Here is a 25,872-nt window from a genome sequence, read left to right on the forward strand (position 1 = left end):
TTCTCCCATGTATTTTCTGTTCACTTTCCCACAATTTACCACCCTTAGCCAAAACTCCACTTTCCTTTGTCTTGTCACACCTCCACAATTTGTCATTTTTTGTTAAAATGGTATATAAGTGCTCAGGCCTATCTGCTTCTATGGGTCTTCATGAAGGCCTGTGTGTATACATAAAACTATTAACATTAAATAAAATTTGTATACATATGCTTTTCTCCTATTAATCTGTCTTTTGTCAGTTTAATTCACAGCCCCAGCTATAGAACTTAAGAGGGTAGAAGAAACGTCTTTCCTCCCTTACAGTAGTTATCTTTTTCTTACTGATTTGTAGGCATTCTTTATATTTGCTAAATTGTTTTATGTTATACAAATTGTGATTTTTTAATCTCTTTTTAACTTGATTTCATCTAAATTCTAAGACATTTAAAATTTTGATGTAATTTTGCTTTTTGTGTCTATATAAGGCAGATCTTCCCCATTCCAAGGTGTTAAATATGATTTCTTTTAATACATGTGTGGTTCTGATTTTCACATTTAGGTCTTTAACCCATTTGGAATTTATTTTTATAATGGCAGGGGCCATTTTTCCCACATCAACAATTGTAACACTTATTGAATAGTCTATCTTTTACCCATTGATTTGAATTGTCATATTTCTTAATTACAAAAGGCTTATATGAGTATTTTTCTGTTTCTGGGTTCTCTATTCTTTCTCACGAATTTAGTTATCTTATTGACCATGAGCTTCTCAAAACTGCACTTTATACAGCAAATATCCTTGCAAGAAATTAAATAGAAACTTGCTAATGTTATAAAAATATCAATTATAGATTGAAATAAAATGACTAATTTATTACACAAGTGCTTAGTTACACTTATCTGAAAATTATAATAGGACAATTGGTGCATGTCACATTCATATTACTATCCATATAAGAACAAATACATTTAGTCAACTATATCAGGATAACACACAAGGTTTTTGTTTGTTTTAGGCTTCTCAGTTGAAAGAAAACATCAAGTAAGGAAAATGAATTTCCAATGATTAAGTATTAACAATATAAATAATAAAAATTACTTCTAAATGTCTTACATTTTGACAACTTTGAATTATACTTACATACTAATATTTCCAAAAAATCGTAAGTTACAAGGGTCACTGTCAGGGTGAAAATATATTTTGAAAAGCTTTTTAAAGATATGTTATTATTATGCTTTAACATCATTTGATTTATTCTTGGCACACATGGCATCTTGAAAAGTAAAAATACACCTTGCCAATTTTCTGCTATTGTGCAGATACAAGAGAAAGAGGTGTGGGGCAGACAGACTTGTGTTCAGTTACCAGCTTTGTCCAAAATTGTGTTGAGGCTGGTCAATTACCTTTTGGTGCTGGGAGTAAGATTAAATTAAATAACGCATATTTTAAATGTACAGCATGGGCACTCAATAAATGATATACTTTACCCTATTTATTCACATTGAAGTAATAGCAAAATATCACAGTTCTATGTTGTGGTACAATTTGAAAAACTGAAATAATTGGGAAATTAAAAAATAATAATGTGTTTTGAAAAATTGCACTTTTTATAAATAAATCCTTCAGCAGGTTTAAATATTTCCTAATAAAACTTAGTGCCTACTATACCCTGATTTTTAAAAAAAAGGCCTAAAATATGATAAAAATGGTCAGTGGTTAAGGACTTTTGGTTTTCCTTTGTGCTATTGATATAAAAATAATGGCTTTATTTAAGGCTTAGTAAGTGATTATTTGTAGTTGCCCTGAACCAAATCATTATTCTCAATGTTGCACCCAGTTGAAAGAGACCTGCTGCCTTGGGTGACCATCATAGAGAAATGCCCATGATATTCTATTAATATAATTGAACCAATCATACCCTCCTTTTTGATTGAAGTAAAGGTTCATTTGGTGGCATATGGCAGTTCAGCTTGTCTCCCATTAAGAATGACTCATATACACAAACACAAATCAATTTTTCTCATGCTAAATATGTGGTGTTTGGAATATACTGGATTCCTGAAAATTAAATTTATATTTTCACAAGGAATAGACTATTCTAGATTAGCAATGCTTATATCCCTGTTCTTGGATTGTTTTGTTTCCAACTCTGACCATCTAACAAGTTCATCCTTCCAAATTTGACTCAAAATCCCCTCCTCCAGTAAACTTTGCCTAACCAAAGTTCACACCCTTCCATTTATGTCCCTTACATGCATGTATAATGTACATTAACTTGCATACACTATTATTTATATTTTGTGTGCTTTCAACTTTTACTTATAATGTTGTCTTTGACTTTTTTTAGCCTCCACAGTGTTTAGCGCTGTGCTACACATGTATATATGTGACTGTGTGTGTTTGCATGTGGGGATGTGTTTGTGTATGTATATGTTTGTGTGTGAGATGAATGAATAAAAAACTAAAGAACCTGGGCATCTGTAGGGTAGAAAAGTTTCGTAATTTTTCAGAAACCAAAATTGCTGGATCTTCCTAATGTTAAAAAATCTGATTTCCAAAGCAATTTCAGTCTGGTTTTAGATATGTCAGTAATAAAAAGGCAGTGGGAAAAAACTGTTTAAAACCCTTTATGAAATATTCTAAAAGTCCTTTTAACAAATTATTATTAACAGCACCAAACTAAAACTTTTTACTAAATAGTGGTATAACTGTTTATATGACTTTACGAACATAGACTTCTCTATTCAAGACAAAGAATACTGAACAGGAATAGGTGTTGTGAATCAGGATACAAAAGGCAATTCACCCTAAGTCAATAGCTAATGCACATTTTGCAATTAATTTAAAAATCCCTCTGTAGTACATATGCATGTTAAGTAAAAGAATAGCTGCAGATCTTCATAGTTGTTTTAATACTGTAAAACATAACACAATACTGAAGTCGCTATTTAACAGGAAAAATTTTGTTTATAATAGCTGTTAATATTAAAATAGAATATAATGATAAAAAATTATTCTCAATGTGTATATTTTCAAATTTGCCTGACAGTGTCCTTTTAAGCAATCTGACAATTTGTAGTTAGATAACAGACATTTGCATTTCACTTTCATAACTGAAAATATTACTTACACAATAACAAACAACAATATATAGTAGCTTTTTACTGAAGCACTCTGAAATTTATATTTAAAGCTTTGCAATAAAGCAAAATTCACTGTACTTTTCATAAGTTATATTACATAACATGTCATGTATGCTATAATTATACAAAGAATAAATACATGAAATGAAGCATAAAAAATTCAGGACCATAACAATGGAATATTTTAGTTGTCATTCTCAATGTTACTTTATATGTCTGCAATAAGTTCTGATGTATTTTAAACCCAAGAACCTTTATCTTTAAATAATACACTAAAAATATCAAGTTTAAAGTATAAACATAATACTCTACATGCCTTTTTTCCTAGGTCATCAAGGAAATAAAACAAGACAAACAGAGGCGAGGGCAGTTCTTTCTCTTGCCATAAAATCTCTCTTTGCTTCCCCATAAACCTTTATGTTATTTCTAGAGCATACATTACAAGATGACAGCTTTGGCAAAGTATAAGCTTATTTAAGTGGCTTCTTTCTTGGAAGAAAGAAAACAAACTAACAATTTTCTTTTTGGCTTATTCATTCTCAATCTTTCTCTGATATATAATAGTGGTATAAAAGCACTTCATGAAATGCTCACTATTAATCAGTTAAATAGCACAGAATGAATTAATGTATATAATTAATCAAAATATATTATCAGTATAGATACTAGGGTGAGGTCCTAGAATTTGTTACACGTAGAGCTAAACTTGCAAGAGATCGCATGGCAAAAGTAGAAACTTTGTGACATATCCCAGCTTTTGAAATATAGTTAGAAGCCAATCGAAAAAGCCTTTCAGCACCAAAGGTATTGAAGTGCCCAGGAAGCACCTTCTCTACCAGACCTCTGTCCACTAATTCTATTAGACGTTCACAGGTTCCAACATAGTCACTTATCCTGCTGTATGGGAGCCAGTCAATCAGTGATCCATCATACACGACGTCTCCACTGAAGAGAATCTTTCGGTCTTTGTCATGTAAGCAAATACTGCCCCTGGAGTGACCTGGCATGTGCATAACAGTGAGCTGTCTGTCACCAAGGTTGATCACATCCCCTACAAATGGAAACAGAGTTTACAGATAAACATGTTGTATACTTGACTTAGCATTTAAAGCATAGAAGAGCATTATATGCTTCCAAAGAAATTGGGAAGGATGACACTTTATTTCATAAATACTGTATTTCTTAATGATGATTTAAAAATAAGCTGCCTATAGTTCATTCCTATTGTTTGCTAGACCAGTGTTTGTCAAAGCAAGTAATGTGGAACACTACTTCTACAGGCTATCGTGATACATAAATGAAAAGGAGATAGTTCTGTGGTCAAATAATTTGAGGAACTCTCACTTTAAAGAAAATTAAGCAGCTTTCTTTTCAGAAAGACTTCTTTGAGCTTTTATTATATGAATGTATACTGTGAATATACACAAAGTAGATACAGTTGTACAATTTCTCAAACTTATTTGATCGTGAAACTTTTCAGCACATCTATGGTACCAGTATCCTGTTGACACAATTAATGAATGTTGCTCTAGGGAATTTTATTGTATTTTGCCTCTTGTTGTATCACCCTGTCAGAATTAGGGCTTGAGGAATTGATATAAATGATGATGCTCTAATATGTGAGTAATAATCTCCTTAATCTCTGACCCAGGAACCTCAAGTCTTCTGTCAGAATACATTAAACTCTGGCAGGCTAACTTGCAAATAGGGTAAAATCTCAGATTTCAGTTACCGACAGCAGAGAGGAAATGGACCAACATGGGTGCAAAATTGCTCTGTTTCACTGGAATTAAATTAGTATAAACTTGAAGTAAATCATGGTAAATTAAAAGATTCCTAATGTAATCTCTAGTGCAAGCACATACACAGGAAAAAATTTAAAAATATATAGCTAAAAAATTAATAAAGGAATCAAAATGGTGTAATAATCAGGATTTGGTAAACATAAAAAGGCAGAGATTGTCAGACTGGATTAAAAATCAAGATATATGCAGCCTACAAGAAAGAAACTATAAGGCCAAAGACACAAACAGGTTGAAAAGCTTAACCATATTAAATATTACTGTGAAGAGAACTAGGGCAGCTAATATTAATATATTAATAATATAAGACAAAATTGATTTTTACAAGAATATTACTAAAAAGAAGTAATTTTATGAGAATGTACATTAAATCAATACACTGATAAATAACAATTATAAATGTACATGCACATAAAACATCACCAAAAATACATGAAGCAAAAACAAACAGAAATAAACAATAAACAATTCAACAATTATACTTGGAGAGTTCAATATTCTTCTCTGTGTAATTCATAAAATAAGTAAACAAAAAATCAATAAGGATATGGAAGACCTGAACAACTCTATCAACCAACTTGACCTGACAAAAATAAAACACTTTACTCCAAAATAGCAAAGTACACATTCTTTTCAACTGTAGTTGAAATATTCAACAGGCTATAAAGCTAGGCCATAAAGCAAGAATCAATAAATGTAAAAGGAATAAAATCATACAAAGTATGTTCTCTGACTACAACATAATTATATTAGAAATAACAAAATGAACAGAAAATTGATAACATGTAGTCTTTTTGTTTTTTCTGAGACAGAGTTTCGCTCTCTCGCCCCGGCTGGAGTGCAGTGGCGCAATCTTGGCTCGCTGCAACCTCTGCCTTCCAGGTTCAAACAATTCTTGTGCCTCAGCCGGCTAAGTAGCTGGAATTACAGGCGTGTGCCATCATGCCTGGCTAATTTTTATATTTTTAGTAGAGACGGGGTTTCGCCATGTTGGCCAGGCTGGTTGCCATGTTGCCAAGGCTGGCCTCAAGCGATCCTCCCTCCCTGGCCTCCCAAAGTGCTGGGATTACAGGCATGAGCTACTGTGCCCAACCTTATTATGTGTTTTTAATAGACAAAAAATAACAAATTAGGAAGAACAAAAATAAATATGGGCAATATTCAAATATATGTAAAGCAAACAGCAAACTTCTACATTGTTTATGGATCAAAGAAGAAATCAAAGGGAAATATAAAAATATTTTGAATGAATGAAAACAAAACATATCAAAATGTATAGAATACAGCTGAAGCAGTACTTAGAAGAAAATTTATTGCTTTAAATGCTTATTTTATAAAGGATTAAATGTTTAAAATCAATAATCAAATTACTATCCTAAGAAGTTAGGAAAAGAAGAACAAATCAAACACAAAGTAAGTGTTAATAGAAATAATAAAGGGCAGAGCAAAAATAAATGAATACAAATACCAACAGAAAAAAAGAGATGAAACCAACAGTTGTTTATTTGAAAACTACAACAAAATTGATACACCTGTAGCTAGACAAATCAAGAAAAAATTAGAGAAGATACAACTTGCTAAAATAGGAATTAAAGAAGGAACATCACTACAGACCCTGAAGAAATTAAAAGGAGAATAAGGGAATATTATGAGCAATTTTAAGCCAACAAATCTGACAACTTATTTGAAATGAACATATTCTTAAAAAGAGACAAATTATCAAAAGTGATCCAAGAAGAAATGAAGTTTAAATAAATGTATATCAAGCAAAGAAATTGATTAACAATTTAAAGTCTCCCCACAAAGAAAAGTCTTGGCTCAAAGGAGGCTTCATTGATCAATTCTGTCAATCATTTTAAAACGAGACAATTTCAACCCTATATAATTTCAACCCATATAAAGACTTTCAGAATATAGACGAGAAATCTAACTCAGTTATTACCCTCATAAAAGCCAGACAAAGACAATATATTAAAATAACAACAACATCAGGCCTGGTGCGGTGGCTCACTCCTGTAATCCCAGCACTTTGGCAACATGTGGGAGGATTGCTTGAGGCCAGGAGTTTGAGACCAGCCTCGGCAAAATAGTGAGACCTCCGTTTCTATAAAAATTAAAAATAAATAATAAAAAAAAAGCCAGGCAGTGTGTTTTGTGCCTGTAGTCCCAGTTACTCAGGAAGCTGAGGTGGAAGGATTGCTTGAGCCCAGAAATTTGAGGCTGCAGAGATCTATGATGGCGCCACTGCACTCCGGCCTGAACAACAAAGGGAGAGACTCTTTCAAACAAAACAAAAAAAAGCCTATACACAAATATACCTAATGAATGCAATCTTAAAATTATTGACAAAATATTGCCAAATCAAACCCAGCAACTTATAAATAGGAAAATGACCAAGTGGAGTTTATCCCAGAAATATTAAGTTTGGTTTAACTAGTGAAAATAAATTAATGTAATATACTGTATTAATAAAAGAGAAAGCCATATGATTATCTCAATAGATACATAAAAAGCATATGACAAAATCCAATTCTCATTCATGATTAAAACTTCCAGCAAACTAGGAATAGTTGGGGAAGGTCTTGAACTTGATAAAAGTCACTTATGAACATCTAAGTGTTCTATTCAAAGAGGTAATACCTCTTTGAATAGAAAGTCTCCTAAGATAACAAGGCAAGAATGTCTGCTCTTACCATTTCTATTCATTATACTGAAGATCCTAGACAGTGTAATAAGCCAAGAAAAAGAGAGTAAGGTCTCACAGATTAGAAAAGAAAATCTGTCTTTATTTAGACATAATCTTACATACAGAAAATCCTAAGTAGGAAAAAGCTAGAGAACTAAAAAACAAGTTTAGCAATGTCACAGGATAAAAGATCAACATACAAAGATAAACTATATTTCTATATGCTTCAAATAACTATCAAAAATGAATTTTAAAACATTTGACTCAAAATAGCATCAAAAAGAATAAAATACTTGGGAAAAAATTTGACAAAAGATGTTTTGTAATATATGAACACTGTATAATGAAAACTACAAAAACACTGTCAAGAGAAATTAAAGAAGACCTAAATAAAAGGAGAGAGAGGCTATGCTTACTGACTGACTCAATATCACTAAGGCTCAATATTGCTATGATGGTAATGTAACCCAATTTTTCCAATAGCTACACTGCCTAATAAAACTTTCTGCAATGATTGAAATGTTGGTTCTCAATACTGTTCAATATGGTGTGGCTAATGGTACTTGAAATAAAGCTAGTACAATTAAGGAATTAAAATTTTAATTCTAACCAATATTAATTATTTTTTTAAAGAGATAGAATCTCTGTCACTCAGGCTGAAGTGCAGTGGTCTGCTTATAGCTCACTGTAACCCCTGAACTCCTGGGCTCAAGGGATCCTTCCAAGTAGCTGGGACTACAGGTATATGACACCAGCCCAGCTAACTTAAAAACTTTTTTTAGAGACAGGATCTCGCTTTGTTGCCTAGGCTAGTCTTATACTCCTGGCCTTAAATGATCCTCCAGCCTCAGCCTCCTAAGTAGCTGGGATTACAGGTAAGCCACCATATCCGGTAATCTTAAATTTGATAGCCATACATGGCTAGTGGCTACTGTAATGGCCAGTAAAAATTCAACATAATCTCAGTCAAAATCTTGACCTTTTTTCGAAGAAACTGAAAATCTGACTCTAAATTTCACATGGAAATGCAAATGACCCAGAATAGCCAATACAATTATGAAAAAGAGGAACACAGTAAGAAGACGTATACTAACTAATTTCAAGAGTTAAAATAAAACATGGCTTCTCAGTCTTTTGGCTAAGATCAAGCGTACAATAAAGCTACAGTAATCAAGATACTGTGTTACTGACTAAATAGACATAATCGATGTGAGAGAACAGAGAGTCTGAAAGTAGACACAATATTGTCAATAGATATTTGACAAAGGTCAAACAAGATAATTCAATGGATAAAATGACAGTCTTTTTGACAAATTGGACTGGGATACTTTGTATATCCATTTGCAGACAAACAAATAAGAATCGAGAACCTCTCAACCCTCACTTCACAATATTCACAGAAATTAACTGAAAATATCATAAACCTAAATATGGGAGCTTCTAGAGAAAAATTAGGGGAACATTTTTGTGACCTTGGGCTAGACATAGAGCTCTTAAATATGACACAACAATCATAAAACATGAGACAAAAATTGCTAACTGGACTTGAAGTTATAAACTTTCTTGCTTAAAAAGACACCATTAAGAAAATGAAAAGTCAGGCCACACATTGGGAGAAGGTATTTGCAAAATGTATATCTGATAAAATCTTGTATCCGGAATATATAGAGCTTGCATAACTCAATAATAAAAAAGCTGAATTTTTAAAAAAGATTTTAATATACCATTTAATAAAGTGGATATCTGATTAGCAAATAAGTACCAAAAAGATGCTCAACATCATTAGTTTTTAGTGAATGCAAATTAAATCACAATCAAGTACCACCACACACTCACTAGAATGGCTAAATTGAAAAGGATTGACAAAACCAAGTGTTGAAAAAGATGTCAGCTGGGCGCATAGCTCATGTCTGTAATCCCAGCACTTTGGAAGGCTGAGGCGGGCGGATCATTTGAGGTCAGGAGTTCGAGATCACCCTGGCCAACATGGTGAGACCCCATCTCTACCAAAAACACAAAATTCGCCGGGGGTGGTGGTGCATGCCTGTAATTCCAGCTACTCAGAAGGCTGAGGCAGGAGAATCGCTTGAACTTGGGAGGCAGAGGTTGCAGTGAGATTGCACCATTGCACTTCAGCCTGGGCAACAGAGTGAGACTCCATCTCAAACAAATAAAAAATTAAAAAATGTAGTTGTTGGGTAGAATGTTCTGTAAATATCTATTAAGTCCATTTGTTCTAGGGTATAGTTTAAGTCCATTGTTTCTTTGTTGACTTTCCATCTTGATGACCTGTCTAGTGCTGTCAACAAGTGGAGTATTAAAGTCCCCCAGTATTATTGTGTTACCATCTATCTCATTTCTTATGTCTAGTAGAAATTGTTTTATACATTTGGGAGCTCCAGTATTAGGTGCATATACATTTAGAATTGTGATATCTTCCTGTTGGACTAGTCCTTTTATCATTATATAATGTTCCTCTTTGTCTTCTTTAACTGCTGTTGCTTTACAGTTTGTTTTGTGTGATACAAGCCTGCTTACCTTTGGTGTCCATATGCACGGAAAATCTTTCTCTACCCTTTTACCTTAAGTTCATGTGAGTCTTTATGTGTTAGGTGAGTTTCCTGAAGACAGCAGAAACTTGGTTGGTGAATTCTTATCCATTCTGTCATTCTGTATCTTTTAAGTGGAGCATTTAGGCCATTTACATTCAATGTTAGTATTGAGATGTGACGTACACTATTCTATTCATCACACTATTTGTTGCCTGGATACCTTGTTTTTTTGGGGGGGTTTTGTTGTTTGTTTTTTACATTGTTATTGTTACATGTTATATAGGTTTTGTGAGGTTTATGCTTTAAGGAAGATTCTATTTTGTTGTATTTCAAAGTTTTGTTTCATGATTTAGAGCTCCTTTTATCAGTTCTTGTAGTGCTGGCTTGGTAGCAGTGAATTCTCTCAGCATTTGTTTGTCTAGAAAAGACTGTATCTTTCTTTCATTTATGAAGTATAGTTTCACTGGATACAAAATTATTGGCTGATAATTGTTTCGTTTAAGAAGGCTAAAAATAGGACCCCAATCCCTTCTAGCTTGTAGAGTTTCTGCTGTTAGATAGGTTTTCCTTTATAGGTTACATGATGCTTTTTTCTCACAGCTCTTAAGATTCTTTCCTTTCATCTTGACTTTAGATAACGTAATAACTATGTGCCTAGGTGATGATCTTTTTGTGACTAATTTCTCAGGTGTTCTTTAGCTTCTTGTATTTGGATGTCTAGATCTCTAGCAAGGCTGGGTAAGTTTTCCTCGATTATTCCTTCAAATAAGTTTTCCAAACTTTTAGATTTCTCTTCTTCCTTGGGAACACTGATTGTTCTTAGACTTGTACATTTAACGTAGCCCCGGACTTCTTGGAGGCCTTGTTCATTTTTTTTTTTTTTAATTCCTTTTTCTTTGTCTTTGACGGATTGGGTTAATTCAAAAGCCATGTCTTTGAACTCTGAGGTTCTTTCTTCTGCTTGTTTGATTCTATTGCTGAGACTTTCCAGTGCATTTTGAATTTCTCTAAATGTGTCCTTGATTTCCAGATGTTGTGACTGTTTTTTATTTATGCTATCTATTTCACTGAAGAATTTACCTTTCATATCTTGTATCATGTTTTTGATTTCTTACATTCTATTCATCAGCACATGGAACATTCTCCAAGACAGACCATATGATAGGCCACAAAACAAGACTCAGTAAATTTAAGAAAATTGAAATTATATCAAGTATTCTCTCAGACCACAGTGGAATAAAATTGGAAATCAACTCCAAAAGAAACCCTCAAAACCATGCAAATACATAGAAATTAAATAACCTGCTCTTGAATGATCATTGGGTCAACAATGAAATCAAAATGGAAATTTAAAAATTCTTTGAACTGAACACTAACAGTGATGCATAACCTATCAAAACCTCTGGGATACAGCAAAAGCAGTGCTAAGAGGAAAGTTCATAGCATTAAATGCCTACATCAAAAAGTCTGAAAGACCATAAATAGGCAATCTAAGGTCACACCTCATGGAACTGGAGAATATAAGAACAATCCAAACCCAAACCCAGGAGAAAAAAAGAAATAACCAAGATCAGAGCAGAACTAAATGAAATTGAAATTTTAAAAAAATACAAAAGATAAATGAAACAGAAAGCTGGTTCTTTGAAAAGAGAAATAAAATTGACAGACCATTAGTGAGATTCACCAAGAAAAGAAGAGAGACTATCCAAATAAACTCAATTAGAAATGAAACAGGAGATATTACAACGGATACCACAGAGACACAAAAAATTATTCAAGGTTAATATGAACACTTTTACATGTATAAACTAGAAAACCTAGAGGAGATGGATAAATTCCTGGAAATATACAACCCTCCTAGATTAAACCAGGAAGATACAGAATCTCTGAACAGACCAATAACAAGCAGCAAGATTGAAATGGTAATTTTAAAAAAACTGCCAACAAAAAAAGTCCAGTATCAGATAGATTCACAGTTGAATTCTATTAGACATTCAAAGAAGAATTGGTACCAATCCTGTTCCAAAAGAAAGAGAAAAAGGGAATCCCCCCTAAATCATTCTACAAAGCCACCATCACCCTAATACCAAAACCAGGGAAGGACATAACAAAAAAAAGAAAACTACAGACCAATATCCCTGATGAACATAGATGCAAAAATCCTCAACAAAATACTAGCAAACTGAATCCAACAGCATATCAAAAAGATAAACCACCATGATCAAGTGGGCTTCATACCAGGGATCCAGGGATGGTTTAGATATGCAAGTCAGTAAATGTGATACATCACCTAAATAGGACTAAAAACAAAAATCACATGATGATCTCAATAGATGCAGAAAAAAGTATTTGACAAAATTCAGCATCCCTTTATGATTAAAACCCTCAGCAAAATCGGCATAGAAGGGACATACCTTAAGGTAATAAAAGCTACTTACGACAAACCCACAGTCAACATTATACTGAATGGGGAAAAGTTGAAAGCATTTCCCCGGAGAACTGGAACAAGACAAGGATCTCCACTTTCACCGCTTCTATTCAACACAGTACTGGAAGTCCTAGCCAGAAGCATCAGACAAGAGAAAGAAATAAAGGGCATCAAATCAGTAAAGAGGAAGTCAAACTGTAACTGTTTGCTGATGATATGATCACACAGCTAGGAAGCCCTAAAGTCTCACTCAAAAAGCTCATAGAACTGGTAAATGAATTCAGCAGTTTCTGAATACAAAATTAATGTATACAAATCAGTAGCTCTGCTATATACCAACAGCGACCAAGCTGAGAATCAAATCAAGAACTCAACCTCTTTCACAATAGTTGTAAAAAACAAAAAGAAAATACTTAGGAGTATACCTAATCAAAGACATGAAAGACCTCTACAAGGAAAACTACACAACACTGCTGAAAGAAATCATAGATGATGCAAACAAATGTAAACACATTCCATGCTCATGGATGGGTAGAATTAATGTTGTGAAAATGACCATACTGCCAAAAGCAATCTACAAATTCAATGTAATTCCACCAAAATACCACCATCAGAGAGCTAGAAAAAACAATCCTAAAATTCATATGAAACCAAAAAAGAGCCTGCCTAGCCAAAGCAAGACTAAGCAAAAGGAACAAATCCAGAGACATCACATTACCTGACTTCAAATTATACTGTAAGGCCATAGTCACCAAAACAGCATGGTACCGGTATAAAAATAGGCACATAGACTAATGGAACAGAATAGAGAACCCAAAAATAAAGCCAAATACTTACAGCCAACTGACTTTCGACAAAGCAAACAAAAACATAAAGTAAGAAAACGGCACCCTATTCAACAAATCGTGCTGGGATAATTGGCAAGCCACATGTAGAAGAATAAAACTGGATCCTCATCTCTCATCCTATACAAAAATCATCTCAAGATGGATCAAAGACTTAAATCTAAGACCTGAAACCATAAAGATTCTAGATGACAACATCAGAAAAACTCTTCTAGACATTGGCTTAGGCAAAGACTTCATGACAAAGAACTCAAAAGCAAATGCAACAAAAACAAAAATAAATAGATGGGACTGAATTAAACTAAAAAGCTTCTGCACAGCAAAAGAAATAATCAGCAGAGTAAACAGACAACCCACAGAATGGGAGAAAATCTTCACAATCTGTACATCAGACAAAGGACTAATATCCAGAATCTATAAAGAACTAAAACAAATCAACAAGAAAAAAAACAAACAATCCCATCAAAAATCGGGCTAAGGACATGAATAGACAATTGTCAAAAGAAGATATACAAATGGCCAACAAGCATATGGAAACATGCTCAACATCACTAAGTATCAGGGAAATGCAAATCAAAACCACAATGCAATACCACCTTACTCCTGCAGAAATGGTCGTAATCAAAAAATCAAAAAATAATAGATGTTGGCATGGATGCAGTGAAAAGGGAACACTTTTACACTGTTGGTGGAAATGTGAACTAGTACAGCCTCTATGGAAAACAGTGTGGAGATTCCTTAAAATACTAAAAGTAGATCTACCATTTGATCCAGCAATCCCACTACTAGGTATCTCCCCAGCGGAAAAGAAGTCATTATACGAAAAAGATACTTGCACACGCATGGTTATAGCAGCACAATTTGCAATTGCAAAAATATGGAACAATCTCAAATGTCCATCAATCAACAAGTAAAGAAAATGGGAATATATATACACATATATATGTGCATATATATATGTGTATATATATATACCACCATATATATATCACACAATACCACTCAGCCATAAAAAGGAATGAAATAATGGCATTCATAGCAACCTGGATTAAATTGGAGACTATTATTCTAAGTGAAGTAACTCAAGAAAGAAAAACCAAACATCATATGCTCTCACTCATATGTGGGAGCTAAGCTATGAGGATGCAAAGGCAAAAGAATGATACACCGACCTTTGGGAGCACGGCGGAAAGGGTGTGGGGTGGTGAGGGATAAAAGACTACACATTGGTTCAAGACCAGGCTGGTCGACATGGTGAAATCCTGTCTCTACTAAATATACAAAAATTAGCCAGGCGTGGGGTGGGCACCTCTAATCCCAGCTACTCGGGAGGCTGAGGCAGGAGGATCGCTTGAACACGGGAGGCAGAGGTTGCAGTGAGCCAAGATCGTGCCATTGTGCTCCAGTCTGGGCAACAAGAGTGAAACTTCGTCTCAAAAATAAAAGACTACACATTGGGTACAGTGTATGCTGCTCGGTAATGGGAGCACCAAAATCTCAGAAATCACCACTAAAGAACTTATTCATGTAACCAAACACCCACTTGTTCCTCCAAAAACCAATTGAAATAAAAAAAGTTTTTAAAAAAAGAAAAGATTTGGAAAAATTGGAACCCTTACACACTGCAGTTAGGAATATAAAATGGTCTAATCACTTTGAGAACCAGTTTGGCACTTTCTTAAAAAATTAACATACATTTACCATATGACCCAGGAATTCTGTTCCTAGGTGTCTACTAAGGGAAATGAAAACATGCATCCACACAAAGACTTGTATGCAAATGTTCATGGCAGTATTATTCACAGCAGTTCCAAACTGGAAAGATTTAAATTTCCTTTAACAGGTGAAGAGATAAATAAAATGCTATATTCATATAATGGAATATTTGTCAGAAATAGAAAGGAATGAATTATTAATAGATGCAACAATATGGATGAATATCCAAAAGAAGCCAAATGGAAAATGGGAGACACAAAAGACTGTATATATACACATATATATGTATATACACATATATATGTATATATACAGTCTTTTGTATGTATATGTATATACATACATATATACATACATACATAGTCTTGTATATATATGTATATACATATACATATATATATATCATGATTGTATAGAAAATTTTCAGAAAATCAAAACTATAGCAACACAAAACAGATCAGTGAGGCCAGGGGTGGCAGCAGGTGACTGAAAAAAAAAGCAGGAGGAAACTTTCAGGGGTAACAGAAGTGTTCTTGAACTAAATTGTGGTTATAGTTGCATGCAAGAATATATTTCCTAAAATTCATCAAACCATACACTTAAAATGGGTATATTTATGGTGTGTAAATATACCTTAATAAAGCTGTTAAAAAAGATATAATAAGTGGAAACAATCCAAATGTACATCAGTGGATAAATGGGTATTAAAATATGGTACATATTCATAAAATGAAATATTATTTGGTAATAAAAATAAATGAAGTACTGATTCACACTTCAACATGGATAAACTTTGAAATCATAATGCTAAGTGAAGGCAATTGTGAAGGTCCACACATTGTAATTTTTCCATTTAAATGAAATATCCAGAATAGACAAATCTGGGGTGGGGATAGGGGGCTGGGGATGTTGAGGGGGATGATGGCTAAAAGATATGGGGGCTATTTGTTTCGGAGGTAAGAAAAATATTCTCAAATTGACTGTAACAGATGTACAACTGAATATATTAAAAGCCACTGAATTATAATGTTAAATGGGTGAATTTTATGGTATATGAATTGTATCTAATTCATAAAAAGCTATTAAAAGGGATATAATAGAACTGAATGCAAAAAAATCATTAATTTTAAAGATACACATAATGCTTCAAATACATTTTCTGAATATGCTGGTACTTCTGGCTTTTGCTTTATAAGCCCAGGGATTCACATTATTTCTTTTCTGAATTTAGGAGTAAAGAAATTCCTTGTTATTTGAGTATCATTAGTACTTAAAAAAATAAGATGATTTAAAACTGGGACTAAATTTTTTGCGGGGGGGGTAGAAAGGACTAAAATTTTATAGTACATAGTGGGAAATGGAAAACAGTTTAGTTAGAATTTCATTTTAAAGAATTACTAAATTTAATCTTATCAGTCGAGAGTCTTTTTGGTAGTTTGCTAATCTGCCTTGGCCACAGTTCCCAGTGAGATTAAATGTAATAATATTATGCCCTGTAAAGTGCTATTTTCTTCTCATACAGAAGGTCCTTTGGGCAAAAGTCAACAGCCTTAACAATTTTCCTAAAGGCCTCTCTTAATACTTTGAATTCCCAATTATTTGCTTTTGAAGTGCCATTTGTGTCATTATCTGTATCATTTCTCCCATCTTCCGTTGTGGACTGATCTGCCTCTACAATTCTACTGTTCAAAGCATGATCTGAGGACCAGTAGCAGTAGCAGCAGTAGCAGCTTTCCAGGTGTTTTTCATGCATGCAATAGTTTGAAAAACAAATCTAATCCAGACTTCTAGAATTTGCATGTGATAATGGTATACTGGGTGGCTAGTCAGGCATTAGCAGGGCAGGAGAGGGCTCTCCGCAACCCCACACACACATCAGGAATGTCAGGTGATGGTCAGGTGGTTGCTGAAACTCTCTCTCTAAAATAAGAATCAGCTGCAGCTCATGCCAGGGTAAAGCAGTCTCCCAACAGACAGAAACACCTGAAACTGGTGATCAGCAGCTTCCCAATAAGATTTTAAGAGGTGGGTGAGTGGGCTCAAGCATGTGCATTAACAGACAAAATGGTGGCGTTTAACTGGTATGTGACCTTCCAGGGACATTCAACTGGTAAGCGAAGAACGCCTCAAGTGAATATGCATAAAACTCCAGTAAACACATTGTGCATGCTCACCTCCCAAGCACTGGCAGGCCGCTGTGCATGCAGAAAGCCGACCCCAAAGGAAGAATTAGGGGAGAAGAGATGCAAGACCCCAGAAGTATGAGAACATATAAAACCCCAAAGCAAAAGGTCAAACTGCGCACTTGATCTCTGTAGTGCCCGCCTGGCCTTCTTCCAAGTGTACTTTACTTCCTTTCATTACTGCTCTAAAGCTTTTTAATAAACCTTTGCTCCTGCTCTAAAACTTGCCTCGGTCTCTCCTTCTGCCTTCTGCCCCTCAGTCGAATTCTTTCTTCCGAGGAGGCAAGAAGTGAGATTGCTGCAGACCCGTATGGATTCACTGCTGGTAACAATAAGAATCACCTGTAACACATGTTAAACACAAGTTTCTAGACCCACTCCAAAGTTTCTGAATTAATCTTTTGGGGAAGAGTCTGAAATCCGTATGCTGAACAACCAACCAAGGTGATTTTGGGAAAGCAAGTTTGGGAAGCAAGGAACTATACTAGTAGTTTTCAAACTTTAGTGTGCATCAGAATTCCCTGTAGTGCTTGTTAAAACACAGACTGCTGGGCCCCACCCCCAATTACTGCACTGATGGATCTGCACTGATAGACTAGTGCCCAAGAATCCACATTTCTAACAAGTTCCCAGGCAATACTAAGGCTGTTGGTGCAGGACCATGCTTTGAGAAATACTGCTCAGGCAGCATTGCCTCTTCAGTTATGACAACATGTGAAGAAGGATGAAGTAAAATACTGCATAGCCATAATTGCACTATACAATGCTATGCAGTGTAATTCTATTAAATAATATCATATCTCTCAAATTATGGTATGCAGAACCTCTGCATCAGAATTACCTGGGGACTGTTAAAAATAAGGATTCCTTTGTCACACACAAGTCCTACAGCATCCAAACTTAGGTGTTAAAGCCTAGAACTTGCTATTTTTAACAAGCTCCTGCATACCAAAGATCTAGAACCACTATCACTATGCCTAAATGACTTTTCTAATGGATGATGCCAAGCACTGTATAACATAGGGCTAAATTCTCTGAAAGAATTTTTGTCGGGATGGTACTCTCAGGACACAAGAGCAAGAAGCCAGTTGGCATCTGTCCTGGGTAGCTGAAATCTATGTCAGGGCAGAGCCTCATTTGCTGCTTCATCTGCCCATTTTGTCTTGTCTGAATCCCAGTAGTGACATGAAGATGGTTTTGGACACTCCCAGAGTTCTTCACATTCCAGTCTTAAGGGACCAGAATTCCTTTATAGGATAATTAGTCCAGACTTAAGGTGCCTCTAGCGATTACAAACCACTACCACTTCCTGTATGATTGGCAGGTAAGGCAAACAAATTATTGCCAAGTTGATTTAGTAATAGAGCTACTGGAGACCAACTGTTTAATAAACGTAGAGAAAGGTTAAATGTAAGAGAAGACTGATCCAAAAAAGAAGCTATACAGAATTACCAATTCAGGGACAGCATCTTATTGATCTTTGGTTATATTGAGGTGATACTAAAATATTTAGCAATAGATACAATGTAAGTAGCCACCCATCAAAATGGATACCAACTGTAAGCAACTAATAAGGCCATGATTGCTGAATATCATTAGTTCTGCCATTATCCTGTGGCTTTAAAAATGCTTTCAATATGCTGATAATGCTCACATATAGAATTTCATGAGCACCTCTCTTACAAGAACCAGAAATGCCTATGAAGTGTATCATAAACACACAAACACACACGTACACAAAATCCAACTTCACCCTGATTTAATTGTCCAGATTCCCATCATTCTAGACTTCTCTTACGCCCTTTTCCAACTTGGCATCCTCTTATCTTTTAAAATTTCAGTTTATACACAAAAATATATATGTGCATATTTCAAATAAAATATTTCAGAGGGGCTTAAAATGTAAGAAAAAAATTTCTTTGCCCCATTTTTGCTCTATCTCCAATCTTGCTTCCATGATGCAACCACTTTTAACAATCTCAGCTATTTCTTCTGGTAGTTACCTCTACCAGATATAGTTATCTCTAAATAATGGTTATACTCCATTTCCATATTTACCAATTGGGTATACTGTGATTTCATGCATGTATTATCTCTTGGTTTTAAAATTTTATGTTAGCCATTGACTTCCACTGTGAAATAGGATTTTTAGTTCTCTTTACTCCCCACTCTCCACATACCATCACATCCCCCTGAAAAAGAATTATGATTCAACTGCTCCAATCTGGACCCTCTAAGCCTGGGGTACTATCATTATTAGAGTGTCATCTGCTGCATCTTCCTGATGCTTTCTTTTGAATTAGATTTCCTGTTTACTATATTACTTCTTTCTTGGTTCACTCCCTTATTTTGAAGGGACATATCCTAGTAGCTTTCTAAGTAACAGTATGTGGGAAATAATTTGAGAACTTGATTCTCAAATCATGGGATATCGAATTCTAGATTGGAAATCATTTTCATTCAAATTGGAAGGCAAGATTTCTTCTTTGCTACCTCCAAAACCATTCTATTCTGAGTACATAACTCTTTTGTTTACATTTCTTTAAGCTTGTAAAATCTTTGATCTCAGTGTTCTGAAATTTTACAGTAACATGCTTTAGTTTGGATGTGTTTTCATCTATTATCCTGCGAATTCTGTGGGCCCTTTCAATCTGGAAAACTTATATCCTTTAATTGTGTGATTTATTATTGGATTACCTCTACCTCTACTATTTCTTGTTTTTTTTTTTGTGTGTGTGTGACAGAGTCTAGCTCTGTTGCCCAGGCTGGAGTGCAATGGCACGACCTCGGCTCACTGCAACCTCTGCCTCCCAGGTTCAAGCGATTCTCCTGTCTCAGCCTCCCGAGTAGCTGGGATTACAGGCATGCACCACCACACTCAGCTAATTTTTGTATTTTTAGTAGAGACGGGGTTTCACTATGTTGGCCAGGCTGGTCTTGAACTCCTGACCTCAGGTGATCTGCCCTCCTCGGCCTTTCAAATTGTTGGGATTACAGGCATGAGCCACTGTGCCCGGCCACCCTACTATTTCTTTTCTTTCACCTTCTCTGTCCTATCTCTGCATCCATTATTCTAAGGCTGGATTTTCCAAACTGGTCCTCCTACTTATTTTAGTCTTTTTCTCTCCTAGTTTCCATTTTCCCTTACTGCTGTTTAGTAGGTTTTTCAACTTTATCTTCCAGACCTGCTGCTACGTAATTTCTGATGTTTTAAATTCCAAGAGTTTTTTTGTTTTTTTGTTTGTTTGTTTTGGTGAATATTGTTCTGCTATTTATGTTTAAAACATCCTTATTGACTCTTGGATATCTTGAATGCAATAGCTTGTCTTATCCCCCGATGATATTGATGATAGTTCCCCACTCTCAAATTGCTTTATGCTGTTTGTTTTAATAGTTGATCTCATGTTAGAGAATTTTCTCAGTTTTTTTATAATGCTTGGTTGCCTGTTTAAGAGTTGGGGGGCATGAGTAAAAATGGCTATTGTCAAAAAGACAGAAAATAACAGATGCTGACAAGGATGTGGAGAAAGGGGAATGCTTGTACCCTGTTAGTGGGGATGTAAATTAGTACAGCAACTATGGAAAATGGTATGGAGGTTCCTCAACAAACTGAAAATAGAACTACCATATGACCCAGCAATCCCACTGCTGGGTATGTACATCCAAAAGAAAGGAAATCAGAATACTAAAGAGATAACTGCATTCCCATGTTCATTGCAGCAATATTCACAATGGCCAAGATGTGGAATCAACCTAAGTGTCCATCAACAGATGAATGGATAAAGACAATGTGGGACAATATACACAGTGGAATTATTCACTCATAAAAAATAATGAAATCCTGTCATTTGCAGCAACATGGATGGGACTGGAGGGCATTATGTTAAGTGAAATAAGCCAGGCACAAAATGACAAATATCTCATGTTTATACTCATATGTGGGAGATAGTGCTAGTATGGTGGCTACCAGAGGCTGGAAAGGGTTAGGGGGAAGGGAATGAAGAGATTGGTTAATAGGTACAAAAATACAGTTAGATAAAAGAAATAAGTTCCAGTGTTTGATAGACTAGAGTTAACAAGGATTTATTGTATGTTTCAAAATAGCTAGGAGATTTGGAATGCTTCCGACACAAAGAAATGATAAATGTTTGAGGTGACGGATATTCTAAATAACCTGATCTGATCATTACATTGTATGCATTTATCAAAATATCACACGTACCCCATAAGTAATTACAACTATTAGGTATCAATTAAAAAAAAGAAGGGGGGACAAGAAGGCTGCTTGCAGCACATGCATGGGGCCTGGTGACCAAGGCTTCACAGTAGAGAAAGAGGCCAGGATTTCTTAGGTATTCCTCTACATTGGTATCTTCGTCTTTCTTCTAGGAGGCAGATTCCCTAGATAACATGGGTGGGGAAAGGCCTGGCTCTCATCCTTCTAGGAAACTAGTAGAACACACACACACACACACACACACACACACACAGGCCTGGCTCTCATCCTTCTAGGAAACTAGAACACACACACACACACTTTCTCTTGTTTTCCATACTGAGCCCTTCACACACACACTTTCTCCTGTTTTCCATACTGAGCCCTTAAGCTCAGTAGTAATTTGGCATCCTTCAATCAAGAAACTCCTTTGTTTTACTATCCCCAGAGAATAAACTAATTGGATGGGAGAGGGAGGGGCATTCACTAGAGTTTTAAGAGCTTCTTAAAAGGTTTTCAAGAAATTCTACTTACTCTTCCCTTTGCCGCCACTGAGGTACTGCCTATTGCTAATTCCTGTGTTTTTTAAGGCTTCGGCGGTGCAAACTGAATTGGCTCTTAATTTCCCTTTGCTGGCATAGTATAAAACTGTTAACTTAGTCACCACATCTACTTTCTAGCATCCGAAACAGTTACCCCCGCCAATGGGGATTTAAATTTAAATCACGGTTTTCTCACAGTACATTAATGGTGCTTCAGAAGACAGCCAAATTAGATGTGTCTGTTCAATCCACCACCTTCCTACAACCTATTTTAGTCTCTGCAAATGACTTAAGTCCGCCTGAAACCACTCCTCTGAGATAATATCTTGGTGACACTGGGCATATGGTTTAAACATGTATGTAATAGGGATCACAATGCCAGAACTTTGTATCATTTGACTATAGTGAAAAATGGGCAAAATGATGTATGCCCACTCAAGAGGTATGTACTATGTCAATTTAAGGTCTACTGCTATCTTAGAGGAAGATAACCATTTCACTATTAGTAGGGCAAGTTGCTTTTTTATCCAGAATAATGCACTGGATGGTATGGCTATTCTCTCCTTGTCCCTCATTTACAAGTCGGCTTTTGGGTTAGAGATACAGTGCACAGATTTATGCTTCTCCATGACAAGTGATCATCAATTCATTAAAGGAAATGTAGTAAATGATTTCAGCTCCTTGCATTCTACCAAAGCAATGAAGACTTTATGCTGTTCATGTGTGTAACTGTAAACAAATTTTTAATACAAATATTTTATGTATCCTCCCGGGCATCTGGATTATGTTAACAGCAAGTTAGCAGGAGACATCATTCAGAAGATATGAGAAATTAATATTCTTGAGAAGAGAGGAAATTAGACACTACTTGAGAGGGTGGGGCATCCAGCTCCTAATGAAAAACAACTTTTGATAACACGGATAACACAGTACTATCACCTTCAAAGTGTTTGGTAAACATTAAGCTTTCTTTTCACCCTTTCAAAGGCTTAAAGCACCACATAAGTAGTTTGCAAGTCCCTTTCAGCTCCAAAAATGTTGGGATTCTACCATCAACTGGAAACCTGGGTTCTAGTCCCAGCTCTTTCCGAGATGGGCTATGTGACCTCACACATGATACTCAGGCCTGCATAGGTTCTTTCTTCATCTATAAAACAACCCCTATCATTCTTTCACCTTTGATTTCACATTGCTGACAGAGAATCAAAAGTAAATTTCAAAAGTAATTTATTCTTTTCAACAATTTAAGTATATTTTAATACTAATGTAAACATTTTTGGTCCGGGTGTCAGAATTCAGTCTGAATACCTATCAACTGCATGGAAATCTTACCTCTAAAAGTACCCATTTTTATCATGAAACACAGTAATTAGGTGTGACTTTAATGTAAATTAAAATTTAGGTGTGACTTTAATGTAAATTAAAATTTAATGTACATGTACTTTCATCTCATATTGTCAGATAATGCAAGACTCCTATCTAAATCAGTTTTTTTTTAAATTTAGATTTAAAACTTTAATGAAGACTTTTGCTGGGTGGGGGTGAGGTACAGAATCTTGCAATTTTTTTTAGCACCGATAAGCAGTACAATATTGCAATTTTTAAAATATCTCAAATGAGGAAGATGTTATCTGTGAGATAAACCGATTTTGGTAAAATATTTCATTATTTGCCATATTGTTTGATCATAAAGTGAGCTTCATTATACTGCAGCAACTGAATTTTTCTACCATATAGAGGCACGTTTTAATAAACCAAATTGGTAATTAAAATGGTCTCACGCTAAAGGAAAGAAGGGGCCTTTCACATTCCACTCAAAATTATCATCATATATTTATGAGGCAGGATTTATGTATGTTCTGCATGCCTTGATCTATTGTGCCTAGACTCGTATCCTAGCTTTTATCATGATCTGGCTCAGGCAAGCCATTTAACTGGGGGGTCAGTGGCCTCACTTTAAATGTGTTGTGAAGATAAAATGAAATTAAAAGTATTTTAAAAAGAAAATAGAAAACTAATATACCAAATATTGCTGATGTGGCGAATTAGCTCAATTATTTAAGTCCCTGCGTAGGGAGAATGGGCTGAGGCCCTAATCTATTTATTTTCATTCCATGAATTTCTCTCTGAATTCCATACTTGCCTTTCACAGAGCCAAAGAGGACCATGGCTACCTATGCATTAGTCCACATAATTTACCTCTACCGAAAATTACTTCCTTATTGATCTTTCTCAGGCTTTGCTTTCAACCAGACCAAATATCTGTCATAAAGTAAGACTCAGACATTCTATGTTTATGATTACTATCAAGCTTTTGCAATCGTGAGGCAACATCAAGAACAGAAACCTATCTGAAAGGTTTCCAATCGCATTAGCGGATTGGAATCACTGGTCTGATGACTCTCTAAGGCTACAGGTGGGAACTGCCCATACCCGGTAGTGACCAAGCTGATGAAGTCTGCAATTCTCAAAAGCCCAGATCATGACATGCACTCTCCGTGAGGCGTCATTCCTTAAAAGTCTGCTCACTACGAAAGCTCCTGGAAATGTCGGGCAGGTGCTTAGGGAAAGAATGAGAAATCCCTAGTCAGTCACAAGTCTCTGTAGTGTTACTACTACAGCCGACGCAGGAAACTGGCTAGGGAGGGGGTGGTGCCGGCTTTCAAAGGAGTACTCAGAATCTCCTTTGAAGATGCCAGAGCTGGTTTCTGGCAGGGAAGCGTGTGATGGCCTTGGCTCTGGTGAAGTGGGTTTTTACTCAGGGAAGGGTGAAACAGAAGTGATTCTGCGAGGTGCCAAAATAATCCCCTTTATGGCCACGCCAAGTCTGCAACATGCGGCACTCGGACAGTCTCTTCCCAATACCCTCCCTTAACGAAAGCGCGCGCCCGCGGGGGCCCATTACCATCCTGCAGGATGAGGGTGGGCTGCACCGCCTGTACCCGGAACTGTCTGGCCCGCCATCCGGGGCTGGGCGCCCGCACCACCTCGCTATCGGAGAGCCAGGTCACGGTCTCAAAGTTGTCCCCGCGAGCCAGCGCCTCGGCCTCGGCGTGGTGCACGGCCACCCGGTCGAACTGGTAGAGGCCGCCGGAGTGGTCGAAGTGCACGTGGGTGGCCACGGCAAGCAGCGGCCGGTGCGCCGCGTCCTCTTTGGCCCCTCGGTCCTGCAAGAGGCCGGAGGAGTACAGGTACTCCGGGAGGCTGCGCAGCCCCAGGCCTGTATCGATCACCACGTCCTGCTCGGAGCCGCGTACCAGCCAGATGTTGGCACGATTGCCCGACTCGTAGAAACGTTCTTGAATCCAGAAGATACCATCGCCTAGAGACTTGTGGGCGTACCACTCGAGCGCCGACATGCTGGGCAGGGGTGCAGCCAGGAGGGGTGAGTGTGGGCGCGCGAGTCTCCCACAGGCTGTCCAGACACCGGGCGCTGCGGCTGTATGAAGCGGTCTGCCTGCAGCCAGGGAGGAGGCGCAGAGCGAGGCGGGGGCGGGGGATGCGGGGGTCGGAATAGGAGGAAGGACGCAGACCGACGCTGCCTGTAGCGTGCGCTCCCGCACCCTTCCGCCAGGTCGGCAGCAAGCAGAGGCTGCGACACCAGCACGGGAGAGCAGGAGCTACTGCAGCCTCGGCAGCCGCACCACGAGAGAGCTTTAACGCAGGGGCCACTGCAGCAGAATAGAGACTCAGGTGGCGACCCTTTCGCCACCCCGGGCGTGTGACAGCAGAGGCCCGGAGTGAGGGTAGGAAGCGCTAGGACCGCCCACCCACTGGTT

General features: G+C 36.5%; 2 protein-coding genes across 4 annotated transcripts in view; one reads left to right on the plus strand and one right to left on the minus strand.

Moving 5' to 3' along the window:
- Positions 1-831: 831 nt before the first annotated feature.
- MBLAC2 (metallo-beta-lactamase domain containing 2) lies at positions 832-25,835 on the minus strand. Its single transcript, XM_054488053.2, has 2 exons — positions 24,999-25,835; positions 832-4,174 (listed from the first exon to the last, which is right to left on the minus strand). Exons 1-2 carry the CDS (start codon positions 25,450-25,452, stop codon positions 3,789-3,791), a joined length of 840 nt encoding a protein of 279 aa, XP_054344028.1. The 5' UTR covers positions 25,453-25,835; the 3' UTR covers positions 832-3,788.
- The window catches only part of POLR3G (RNA polymerase III subunit G), a 41,321-nt gene continuing 40,476 nt past the window's right edge, over positions 25,028-25,872 (plus strand). Inside the window, exon 1 of one of the 3 annotated variants that reach the window (XM_063664973.1) lies at positions 25,028-25,478. The gene's annotated coding sequence lies outside the window, so the exon portion shown is untranslated. The remainder of the gene's footprint in view (positions 25,479-25,872) is intronic. The other 2 variants (XM_063664977.1, XM_054488062.2) reach the window with 2 other exon arrangements.

Source organism: Pongo pygmaeus, chromosome 4 (assembly GCF_028885625.2).
Source record: "Pongo pygmaeus isolate AG05252 chromosome 4, NHGRI_mPonPyg2-v2.0_pri, whole genome shotgun sequence".
NCBI lineage: Eukaryota > Metazoa > Chordata > Mammalia > Primates > Hominidae > Pongo > Pongo pygmaeus.